Genomic DNA, 13,440 nt, shown 5'->3' with positions numbered 1-13,440 from the left:
TAGTCCTTTTGCAATTGGTGTTTATACTTTTTTAACTCCATATCCTCTCTAACTCGGATAATCAAATCACTGAAATCTTGAGCATTTCTGAAATGTCTTCTGTATTGGGATTGCATCTTTTTAAAATAAACCTGAAATTTGACATACCACATTTTTCATAAACCTACAGTGCTCTCCACTGTTATTGGCACCCCATGTAAAAAGGGTTACAAAAAAAATCACAGTTTGAAGAACCACCATCTCGACACTGAAAAAATGAGAAACATCTGACTTTTAATTGAAATTCAAAGAAGTTAATTCAAAGAAAAGCCCTCATCAAGAAATAAACATTTTTAACAAAACCACATGTGCCACAATTGTTGGCACCCTTGGAAATTAATGTGAAACAATGTAACTGAAGCATGTTTCCCATTTAAATTGGACATTAAGTTTCCAGCTGAAATCAACTTCCTGATTAACTGGGATACAAATGTGAGGAGACACAGGATCAAATTTCCTTAGCTAACCATCACCATGACAAAGAAAAGAGAACACTCAATCCAAATGAGGGCGAAGTGTGTTGCCCTTCATAACTCAGGGAATGGTTATAAAAAAATGTCCATTTCTACACTTAGGGCAATAAAAAAAAAAAGTGGAACAGTGACAAACTTCCCCGGAAGAGAAGCCAAGATTATTTTACCCACACATACAGTGAGAAGGATGGTAAAAGAGGCAATGATATCTTAAAGGATCACTGTTGGAGAATTGCAAGAAAAAGTAAAATCTTGAAGTTATCCATGTTTCCAAAACCACCGGCACCTCCATGCCAACAGATTATTTGGAAGGTGTGCGAGAAAGAAGCCTTTTCTGTCAGTTATACAAAAACACAAGCACCTGGAGTTTGTTAAACATCACTACAGCTTTGACTAGAACTGTATGCTATGGTCTGATAAAACAAAAATCTAACTCTTTGGCAATAAACACACAAAGGTGGTTTACTGTAAAAATAAGGATGACTGTAATGAAAAGAACCTTGTCCCAACTGTGAAGTATGGTGGAGGTTCTGTGATGTTGTGGGGCTGTTTTTCCTCCAAAGGCCCTGGGAACATTGTTAGAATACATGATATCATGGATTCCATGAATTATGAAATAAAAATTCAAAACTGAAACATCACTTTGACACAAGTATTCAGATCCTTTATTCAGCACCACTGGCAGTAATTGCAGCCTAGAATCTTCTTGGGTATAATTCGAAAAGCTTTACACATCTGTATTTGGAGATTTTCTGCTGTTCTTCTCTGTAGATCCTCTCAAGCTCTGTCATGTTGGAAAGAGACCATCAGCAGACAGATGTTTTTAGGTCTCTCCAGACATGTTTAATTAGGTTCAAATTGGGATCTGTCTGGGCAACTTGAACATTCAGAGACTTGAGCCTAAGCCATTCCTATATTGTCTTTGCTTTGGGGTTACGGTTACCCTGTTGCAAGGTAGATCCTTTAGCCAGTCTGTCCTGAGTGCTCTGAAGTAGGTTTTTATTAAGGTTCTCTCTTCACTTTGCTCTGTTTAGTCAGGGTTGAGGTAAACCTAGTCTACCACTGAAAATAACTACACAGCATGATGCTGCCACCATCAGGCTTCAATGTTGGAATGGTATTGCACAGGTTATGAGCAGTGCCTGGTTTCCTCCAGATGTTACATTTGGAACTGAGGCCAAGCTGTCAGCATTGGACACCTCATACCAGAAAATTTGATTTATCATAGTCTAACAGTCATTTAGCTGCCTTTTTACAACCTCTGAGTGGGCTTTTAAGTGTTGTTTGGACACTCTACAAAACAATCCAGATTAGTAGAGTGTTGCAGTGGTGGTTGTCCTTCTGGATTTTTCTCCTATCTCTACATAGGTTCCCTGAATCTCAGCAAGAGATTCTTGTTCACCCCACTTACCAAGGTTTTCCCTCAGTTGTTTCGGTTTGGCTCAGAAGAGTTATGGTTGTTATTCCATTTAAGAATTGTGGAGGCTGCTGTACTCTTGGAAACCTTCAATGCTGCATTGATTTTTTGTAGCCTTCCCCATGTCTGTGCCTTGAAATAGTCTTGTTTCTAAGTTCTGCAGGCAATTCTTTCAACCTTGTGGCTTGTATTTTGCTCTGATACACATTTTCAGCAGTGGAACCCGAAACAGACAGGTGTGTGCCTTTTCTAGTCATGTGCATTCAATTGAATTGACCACAGGTGTACTGCAAATGAGGTGTAGAAACAACAATAATCAATAGAATGTGATGCGCTTAAACCAACATTTCAAGTATCATAGCAAAGAGTTTGAATTCTTGATTCAATGTGATATTTGTTTATTTTTCACAAATTTTCAAAAGCTTCTGAAATCCTAGTTTTACTTTGTCATTCTGGGGTATTAAATGTGTTTTTGGCCAATGAATTTAAACAATTTCAGCATAAGGCTGCAACAAACCAAATATAGGGAGCTGAATGCTTTCTAATGGCACTGTTTACAACATGAAAGCACTACAGCCAAAATACAAAATAAGGTTGCCATTAATGTTCTCTGAGAAATCTGAAGTATAGGTTTCATTAATGTGCATCACTTTCCTGTCACTGTCAGTTGCAGTATTGATGCTTTATATTCCTCTGCCCACTGTGTTTAGTACACTGACCTTTGGTTAATGGCCTTTGACAAAACAGCAAGTTTTATTTTGCTCAAACTTGAGCATAGTTGTGTGAGAATAATCAAACTTCTTAAACATCCTTGCAAACAGCAGTCTGCATCTCACGTTGAGAGTAAGATGTCTGCCACTGATTCTTTTACTGCTGAAGTCCAAAAAAGAGACATTATTTATATATTGACCCTGTATATATTATTTATATTTTGACCCTTTAAGTTCAAACAATGTACTTTTGTATAATGAGAACAATTGCAAAATTATGTACAGAGCCTCTTATACTTCTAGTGATTCATAGGGAGGCAGCATGTTTAAATTCACTTTGTTGGAGAGGCAGTAATGATTTAATCCAGGCAACATTCACAAATATAACTGAATTAATACAAATGATTCTCATGAAGTAAAACACCATGTGATTGTTTAGTGTCCTGCTCCAGCACTTAAAATTTAAAGGTATGCAATCACTAAGTATAGTCAGACACACTAACAAATTAATTATTCTTAAAAGGTTTTGTGTGGGCCAAAATGCTGTCATTTTTATTTATTTGTATGATGCCTTTATCCAAGGTGGCTTAGAACATTTGAGATTGGTTAGATTTCCTTTGTTTTTCAATTGGAGCGCAAGAAGGTGAAGTGACTTGCTCATGGTCATACAGTGTCAGTAGCAGGATTTGAATCCGCAACCTTATGGTTTGAAGTCTGAAGCCTTAACCACTACACCACACTGCCTATACCAGTTGTGCTCCAGCTCAGTACACATATTTAGTATGTTGTTTTACTAGTATTGGTAGCTTGAAAGTATGTGCTTTGACACGGAAGTATTGAAAGAAGAGGTTTCATAAATCCCTCTTTGTGCAAACATTAGAAAGCAGTGGTCTTGGTACAAATCCAGACTGATTTATTCCCATATGTTACACCTTCTAACTTGCGTACACCGAAGTTGAAGTAACCTCAATTTGTCAACTTCATATTAATCAAAATTTTCTTTGTTTACATGACTGCATAGGACTTTAAAAGTAAAATAATCACTCGTATGCCAATTCTATTGCTTTGTACAGTTATATTTGTTATTAGAATAAATAAATAGAATAAAATGCAGTAGTTCATTTGCACATGCCGGTTTTTCAGAACATTACCATTGTAAATACATGTATCATACATGTCACATACAAATATAAATGTAAACAGTCTGATAGAACATTTAATATGAATGAAAATATTCAGAGTTCTGTGGTGTAAATGTTTATTTTTGTGTCTTAAGTCATGTAAAACCTCCCTCAAGCTAAGGTGAAGACAACAGCCCTTACAAATCGTGGGCTTTGCCTGTTCCCTGTATATTTTGTATATGGATTTAGATGGTATTGTATTATTATTTGTGTTTTATAAATATATTTGTGGTGGTTCATCTGAAATGCATGCATTTCCAAGTTACTATTAATACTCAATTTGGTAACTGGTAAAAGTGGTATAAGCCATAAGGTAAACAATGCAAGTTTCATAAAATTTTAAATTTTCTCCTCCAAAAAAAAAAAAACACCTACAGTCCAAATGTCATTATATTTAAAAAGCATCATCCCTGTTCTGGTGGGATAAAGTTCTTGTCATCCACAATGCTAAAGTGGATAACCTTCTTAAAAAACTGATGGATGCATAGATTGATAGTCTTTTTTGTGTTCTCTGTTGTAATTGTATGCTCGAAAAGAATGTGCTTCTGTTACCTAGGTGTTCATTGCAAAAAAAATAAGATCAAACTGCAAAGTGAAATGAATAGCGCTTGTTGCTAGCAGATTAATCAAAAAATGACTAAGGTGTTTAACACCATTTTAAAATGCGTTAAAAGACTATACCAATTGTTGCTGTGTATCTTGTATCTCACAAACAGTAGTTTTGTTTATTTTATTATTTCTTAATAATAATTTATGTGTGAAAACGTCATGAAGTAGTGTTAAGAGAATATGCTTAACTAGGTTGCTTATGGCCAGCAACAGTATTGTGAAACACAGTGTTCTTTATGTCACAATGACTATAAAACACTATTTTAAATACACTAAATTGAATGATTTTTGATGACTGAATAAAAACAATAAAAGAAACAGTGAAAAATCAATAGAACATAATGTTTTTTGATGAAAAAACTGATCATGATGTAAAGTAAAAATAAGAAGCAAGAACTCCCCGTAAGTATTATCTTACAGTTCAAGATAACACACATATCTGTTTCTGATATTATTTCAGGCACTGAGTTTGGTTCAGTTCAGCCAGGCCACTTAGTAGCTGTAAATACATAAATGAGATACTCGGTTAACACTCATTAGCTATTCTGACTTTGGCTGCCTATGCATCCTGTGCCTGAGTAAAAATTTCTTGAATATGTTGTGGTCAACCTCAGTTTCGTCCTTTTACTCGTAATTTATTCCAAAAAGTGTTGACAGACTCATATGAGGTAAAAAAGCTCATATTCTTAATAGCCTTAAAATGACTGCAAACTTCATTTTGAATAAAACAATTTTCTTTGGTAGGTGGTTTTTAGAATGAGAAGAGAGTTGTGTTATTGACGATTTATGGTTTGTTTTCAGACCCTGCTCTTGCAATCCTTCTGGAAGTACCCAAGAATGTGATGTAAATACTGGACAGTGCCAATGTAAAGACAATGTGGAGGGCTTCAGCTGTGACAGGTATTGTTGGAAAACTAGGCTTAGGGGGTGCCTAAAACTTGAAAGTGCATCTTATGCAAAGATCTTACGAGTCTAAATGGACTTGTTACCTATCTACATCCAGACAGTGTTTAGAAGCCATTAAGACGACTAACACAACATTATGTTACATAACTTGAGTAGCTCTGTTACCCGGCTTCACCTGGGAGACTTTCTAAAACAATTGGCCTCTGTTATATTGCCATTAGTTAATCAGGTGTATCAGAAGTACTATATAACTTACTCATGATTTTTCTGTATGCAAAATTTGTAGGTTTTATTTTTTTTTTAATTGGGGCTAATATTGTTTAGTTCAATTTTCAATTTTCTATAACATTAACAAATTTCAGTCAAAGCATTTTTGAGATTTTGGGGTATTTAGCTTTTCTGTTACAGGGTTGTTTTTTATTTCCCCTAAATATTGATATATCAAATGTCCTTTCTTAGTAGATATCTACAGACCTAGATGTACAGTTACAGTTCTGCCAAATTTCACCTTTTTAACTGAAAGGGAAACAGTGTTTTTGGAGTGAGTCGCTCATTCAGTCAACTTTGCATTACACACATAGGGAGGTTTGGCCTAAGCTTTATAACACACTCACCTTTAGTACTGTGTACAGCTTTGGTTAAAAGCTACAAAAAAGACACAGCAGCACTAGATACATTCAAAATAAGAGCATTATGTTGATCCCAGGATTGCAAGGCATGAATTTTAGGGGATGATTGAAAGAGTTGAACTTTTTTAGTTTGACAAAAGGAGACTAAGATGTGACATGGTTGAAGTTTTTTAAATTAAGTGGATCATGGTTGTTACCTTAAAATAAGTTCTTAATAAAACAAGGGGACAGATAAAAACTCATGGTGGTTCTTTAACTTATAAGAAGCTAAGTATAACAAAGGTAACATTTTCAAACCCGCCCATTTTTTCTTGAAAAATAAGGATTATGTTTATAGATGACACTGACACACAAATTAACTGTAACACTGCTGTTATTGCCAACTTTACCTAGTTAATGTGCAGTTTCAGAAATTAATATGCATGATTTGTGCATAGCTTGACAGCATAATAGCATAACCACTTGTGAATGCTGTTTCAAATTTTAGTAGAAGGAAAACAATTAATTTGGATGAATGTGTAGATTATAAATAACATTCCAAAATAAAATTGGAGTTGGTGTTTCAAAATTTCCACGCTACTAGGTGGCATTTTTGTTCAGTTATAATCTATGCCTTAGCAGGTAAACTTTCTATTTGGTTGAGTTTAGTGTGATGTTTAATTTTCCTAATACCATGTAAAAGTTGCAAGTAAATAAACTATTTTACTGGGTAAAGCAGAACTGTGTAAAAGTAGATGGTAAATGCTATCATCTATTTTGGGAATTATAAGACGTCTTATTTAACTTAGCTGGAAAAAAATAACTAGAAGCAATCAATGCCCTAAGACCAGATTAGACTGCATTTCCTAAATACTCCTAATAGTTGCATTGACTTTCTTTCATAACATCCTTCTGAACATTTGCTGATGTTATAGGAAGCCTCATCGAGTTCATAAATAATTATGGACTCTGCAGTAAAAAGGCCTTACGGTATGTTACATTGCTGAATGGATGACCTTATTAGGTCACAAAAATATTAGGACCCTCAAAAATCTTAGCCGTATGAACATAATTTTGAGTAAACATTGAGTAGATCTGTTTTTGTCTATAAACCTTTCATATTATATTTTCAATATATGATAGTGTTAATTTATTTTTCTTCTACCAAACCAGCTGTACATTTCCTAATTTTTTTATTTTTTGTCTTTAATTATGATTTCTAATAATGTTTGGTATAGATCTTCCTCCTAAGTGATTTTTCAGCTGTTTTTTGAAAAACCTTTTCAATGTTAATGGTGTAGTCAGTAGTGTTCACCATTGTACTGGTTCATTACTTCCTTTTGTTCTCATTTTGTTTAGTTTTAGCTGAAATTTGTATAAGTTTAATGGATAAGAATTACTGGATTTTCTTAGATGCAAGCTGGGCTATTTCAACTTGGACCCACTGAACCCTCAAGGCTGCACTGCCTGCTTTTGCTATCATCATTCTTCTGTCTGTGAGAGTGCAAGTGGCTACAGCGTTTATAAGATTACATCCACCTTTGACATAGGTAACTCATTTTTTAGCTTGTTTTTCAGTAGTATTTGAATATATAGTGGGACTGAGAATTAATCAAAAATCAGTGCATGAAAATACTGAATATTTCTGTATATTCTTCTAGATGCTGAAGGCTGGAGAGCGGAGCAGCGTGATGGATCAGAAGTATTAGTTCAGTGGTCCACCAGTCGGGAGATATCTTTAAAATCTGATGATTACACCCCCATTTACTTTATTGCACCAGGTAGTTGCATCTTGCTTTATAAAACGTTAGTAATACTTACGAATGGATCTAATTTGATTATTTCTAAACACTAAGTTATTTATATTCCCAAATACTATTTTCAAACTTTCCCACTTAATGTAGTCAATGACAAACCTTTATACTCATTCTGTCTATATTAAAATCATTGTTGTTATAGTGTTTCGAAAAGCTGCACACATCTAAAAAAAAGAAATATTTGTGTACATTATATTTAAGTGCATGTATGTATACAGTATGTGTAGGTATGTGTATGTACATACATATATTAGAAGGTTGACTATTGACACAAAAATAACTACATTTTTTTTATAGATAAATTTTTGGGAAACCATGAGCTTAGTTATGGTCAGAACATCACTTTCAGCTTCCGTGTAGAGCGCATTGATACACGCCTGTCTGCTGAGGATGTAGTGCTGGAAGGGGCTGGATTGCATGTTGCTGTACCTCTTATTGCTCAGGGTAACTCTTATCCTAATGAGAACAAGCAGACTTACGTTTTCAGGTGAGTATCGTATAATGTAATATCTACAAAGTGAAAATGTGTTCCATTCCATAAGACAGTATACAACAAATATTAAGAGTTTATTTTCCAGCATCTCTGATACGTATAAATATAAATTTTCTAGATACAGTATGTCACAGTGTGATGGGTCTTTATTTAAAGGACCCAGGACATCTCTAACTTACAATAAACTAGACTCCTTGTCATTATTCTTACAAGGGGAACAGGTACAGCAAGCCTTTCTGCCATCTTTTTCAAATAGCTAAGAGCTGTTTAACGACTATCACTGTTTTCAATCACTGAAGACTGATTTCCCAAGTTTGTGTTCTGGTGCAATGAAGTATACAAAAAAAAGGATAAACAAGAAAGTAACATACAAGTGTGCCCCTGTCTTTACAGAGACCAATATTTTCAGATCTCTATTGTTTGTTAGAATTCAGAATAAAAAGTATGGTAAATAGAAAAAATCAGAAGAAGAAACTGAGAACAAATTTGTCTCACATTTTAAATCTGTTCTCTCTGAATCATTGTTTTATTTTGTGTGAGGGTGTCTTTGTAAATGGTATTTGAAATACTACTACTGTAAGGCAAGGACAGGCATCTTTGGAATATGCTGCAATGCAAGCCCATTGACGTCTTTGGGAATCTGGCATGTGTTCTCCCATGGCATGTCATTTTGCTTCTCTCATATGCGCTTATTGGTTTTACTTCTGGATCATGTCTCATATTGACTGAGACAGCCTATCTACACCACTGACCACAAGGATTCAGTCTGCTACAGTGGGCTTCTTTCTTTCTGTCTCTGAGCAGCAGAGAGCCCTTTCCACTGCCATAAAAATAGCAGTGTTCAAACTAAGGTGCTAGTACATAAAGACAACCAACAGTGTTACATGTGCTTTAGTGCTTTTTTTGTAGAAAAAATTAAGCAGAATCACAGTTAAAACCCCCATTTTACTAAAGATGTAGCATAGAAGCCATCTAAACAGCTCTTGTATTGGAAGTTTTTTCCTGTTCTTCAGAGACTATAAAAGTAGGTAATAAAAGCAGAAAAACTGGCCTGAGAAAATATCTTAAAATTTTGGGGAATAAATATTAGATATTGTTTTGTTTCTAGATAAAGAATCTTTGTTTTTGCTTTAAATCTAAACACCTTCATCAAAATGTGAATTGCTTAACTTTAAAATACTTTGAAACATCTCTTAGCTTTTCATGAATCTAACTGCTTTGCCCTATTTGGTTACAAACAGGCTGCATGATGTTACTGACTACCCTTGGAGACCAAGCCTTAACCACTCTGACTTCCAAAAGCTGCTTCATAATTTAACGGCTATTAAGATCCGTGGCACCTACAGTGGAAAAAGTGAGTTATCTCAGAAGTTACTTCTATGTGCTACAGGTTTTTCTAAAATTACTCTTCACAAGTGCAATCACTGTTGTTTTTCTAATGACAGCATATTTAATTAGTTTGCAAAATCATATGAGTATGTACAGATCATGTTAATATATTCCTGTTCTATACTTGTTTTTTTTTTTTTATTGTAAATTTTATTTTGTTAAACTATTCTGTTATGTTGATTGCTTTTAGTATGCTGTGTTTTTGTGAAACACCTATACATGGCAGTGCTTTTTAGATGTGCCATATAATTGGTTGTTTCATATATATTTTTTGATGATATTGAAACTTTGTGTCTGTCCAGTACCATTTAACTAGGCTCAAATAAGCACACAAAGTAAGATATTTTGCAGACCACACTGTTGGGTTTCCATCAAAATCTTCTGGATAGCTGTTCTTTATTATCATTTCCGGCGCCGCATCCAGCAGCTCCGTATACGACTTTATCTTTTTACCTTTTTATCTCTATTTTTCTCTATTTCACTGATCACTTCTACCACTTTCTTTTATGTGGAATTGCTCCCTGGACATTTTTACACATTTTTACTATTTTACTATTTGACATGGATTGTTACACTCCGAGAATCGCCTATTCAAGTAGTCAGCTTAAAGCACTGAGAAGAAATGCTTATGCCGGTGTGGTTCCTTATTTACCTGACGAGGTAAGAAGAGGCGATATCGGGCAGCCGAGAGCGCAAAGATAAAAAATAAGATTAAATTGAGACAACTTGAGAGAAAATGGCGTTATAAACCGTCGGTGCCTTCTGTGATCCTGGCAAATGTAAACTCACTACCAAATAAGATTGACGAACTGGCTGTGCTGGTGAAAAATGTCAGAACCTACAGAGAATGCAGCTTGCTGAGTTTTAGTGAAACGTGGCTAACGTCTATCATCCCAGATGCTAACGTGGAGCTACCCGGGTTTAGCACAGTTAGAGCGGACAGAGACGCAAGTACCTGTGGAAAGAAGAAAGGAGGAGGACTTGCTCTCTATGTCAATACAAAGTGGTGCAACTCAGGACATGTAAACGTTAAAATCTCCACTTGCTGCAGGGACATCGAACTGTTGGCCGTAAGTCTGCGCCCCTATTACTTGCCCAGAGAGTTTGGACACGTGATTGCTGTTATTGTTTACATCCCCCCTCAAGCGAACGGAGATGGCGAGTGACATCATCCATTCCGCAGTTGCTAAGTTACAAACGCAGCACCCTGAGGCACTTGTGCTAATCGCTGGAGACTTTAACCATGTAACGCTGGATAAAACATTACCTGCCTTCTCCCAGTATGTGGATTGTAACACTCGGGGAAACAGGACTATTGACCTACTATATGCAAGCGTTAAAGACGCATACAGCGCCACCCCACTGCCTGCGCTTGGGAAAGCAGATCATAACCTGGTTCTGCTTCAGCCTCAATACAAACCAAGAGTGAGGCGCTACCTACAACCACACGCTCATTCAGGAAGTGGTCCCCTGAGGCAGAGCAGGCTCTGAGAGACTGCTTTGGAACTACAGACTGGGATATATTGCTGAGGTCACATAGTGAGAACATTGAAGAGGCTGTTGAATGCACAACTGATTACATCAACTTCTGTATGGACATTGTAGTTCCAGTAAGAACAGTATGCTGCTATGCTAACAACAAGCCATGGATTACAAGTGACATCAAGGGCCTTTTGAACCAGAAGAAAAGGGCTTTTAAAGGTGGTGATAAGCATGAGCTGAAGTGCGTGCAGAAGGAACTCGAGTCCAGCTCAGGGCGAAAGAGCAGTACAGGAGAAAGCTGGAGCAGAAGTTGCAGAACAACAGCATGAAGGAAGTGTGGAATGGGATGAAGATTATCACTGGCTGCAGCTCGAGCGGGTGCCCCATCGAGACAGGCGTGGAGAGAGCAAACCAAATGAACAACTTCTTTAATAGGTTTGATCACAGTAACCCACTCTCACCTCGAGTACTGCATCCTCCAACCATCCTTCTGCTGATACCAGCATAGGTGAGACATCCCCACCCACAATTACAGCAGCCCAGGTGAGCAGAGAGCTGAAAAGACTTTGTGCCAGCAAAGCAGCGGGTCCAGATGGTGTATCGCCACGATTGCTGAAGGCCTGTGCGTTGGAACTGGGGAGTCCTCTACAGCGCATCTTCAACCTGAGCCTGGAACAGGGGAGTCCCAAGGCTTTGGAAAACATCTTGTATCACTCCTGTCCCAAAGGTATCACGTCCTAGTGAGCTGAATGACTTCCGGCCTGTTGCTCTGACGTCACATCTGATGAAGACCATGGAGCGGCTGCTGCTTCACCACCTGAGGCCACAGGTCCGTCACGCCCTCGACCCTCTGCAGTTCGCATACCAGGAGAAGGTGGGAGCGGAGGATGCCATCATCTATATGCTTCATCGATCCCTCTCCCACCTGGACAGAGGCAGTGGTGCTGTAAGAATTATGTTTTGGACTTCTCTAGCGCCTTCAACACCATCCAACCTCTGCTCCTTAGAGATAAGCTGACTGAGATGGGAGTAGATTCACACCTGTGGCATGGATTGTGGACTATCTTACAGACAGACCTCAATATGTGCGTCTTGGGAACTGCAGGTCTGACATTGTGTGCAGCAATACAGGGGCGCGAGGGGACTGTACTTTCTCGGTCCTGTTCAATCTATATACATCAGACTTCCAATATGACTCGAGTCCTGCCACGTGCAAAAGTTAGCTGATGACACTGCTATTGTGGGCTGCATCAGGAGTGGGCAGGAGGAGGAGTACAGAAAGTTAATCAAAGACTTTGTTAAATGGTGCGACTCAAACCACTTACACCTTAACACCAGCAAGACCAAGGAGCTGGTGGTGGATTTTAGGAGGCCCAGGCCCCTCATGGACCCTGTGATCATCAGAGGTGACTGTGTGCAGAGGGTGCAGACCTATAAATATCTGGGAGTGCAGCTGGATGACAAATTGGACTGGACTGCCAATACTGATGCTCTATGTAAGAAAGGTCAGAGCAGACTATACTTTCTGAGAAGGTTGGCATCCTTCAACATCTGCAGTAAGATGCTGCAGATGTTCTACCAGACGGTTGTGGCGAGTGCCCTCTTCTACGCAGTGGTGTGCTGGGGTGGCAGCATAAAGATGAAAGACGCCTCACGCCTGGACAAACTTGTTAAGAACGCAGGCTCCATTGTAGGATTAAAGTTGGACAGTTTAACATCTGTGGCAGAGCGATGGGCACTAAGCAAACTCCTGTCAATCATGAAGAATCCACTGCATCCACTTAACAGGATCATCTCCAGACAGAGGAGTAGCTTCAGTGACAGACTTTTGTCACTGTCCTGCTCCACTAACAGACTGAGGAGATCGTTCCTCCCCCACACTATGCGACTCTTCAATTCCACCCGGGGGAGTAAATGCTAACATTAATTTTATTTTAATTCTTTTCATTTTTATTACTATTTAATTTAATATTGTTTCTTTGTATCAGTATACTGCTGCTGGATTATGTGAATTTCCCTTGGGATTAATAATCTATCTATCTATCTATCTATCTATCTATCTATATATATATCTCTATCTATCTATCTATCTCTCTATCTCTCTCTACTCTCTCTCTCTCTCTCTCTCTCTCTCTCTCTCTCTCTCTCTCTCTCTCTCTCTCTCTCTCTTATGGTTATTACTTACACATAGACTTCACTCACACTTCTTGCACCAGCTTTATGTTCATCGTAAGGAGGACTCACAGATCACCCAGAAAGATCTGTGTCTGATAGACACCTCTTTATGGCTTTAGCTTGACACCAAATGTAAAATAT

General features: G+C 37.6%; 1 protein-coding gene across 1 annotated transcript in view; it reads left to right on the top strand.

Annotated features, from left to right (window-relative positions):
• The window catches only part of lamc1 (laminin, gamma 1), a 183,489-nt gene that overhangs the window by 154,165 nt on the left and 15,884 nt on the right, over positions 1-13,440 (top strand). The window contains exons 7-11 of the mRNA XM_039735981.1: positions 5,231-5,329; positions 7,357-7,493; positions 7,605-7,724; positions 8,058-8,247; positions 9,495-9,607. Of these exons, the coding sequence (XP_039591915.1) occupies positions 5,231-5,329; positions 7,357-7,493; positions 7,605-7,724; positions 8,058-8,247; positions 9,495-9,607 (659 nt within the window). The remainder of the gene's footprint in view (positions 1-5,230; positions 5,330-7,356; positions 7,494-7,604; positions 7,725-8,057; positions 8,248-9,494; positions 9,608-13,440) is intronic.

This window comes from Polypterus senegalus, chromosome 14 (genome assembly GCF_016835505.1).
Source record: "Polypterus senegalus isolate Bchr_013 chromosome 14, ASM1683550v1, whole genome shotgun sequence".
NCBI classification, from domain to species: domain Eukaryota; kingdom Metazoa; phylum Chordata; class Cladistia; order Polypteriformes; family Polypteridae; genus Polypterus; species Polypterus senegalus.
Note: the sequence above shows the minus strand (reverse complement) of the source record. Positions and strands in the feature narration are given on the sequence as shown.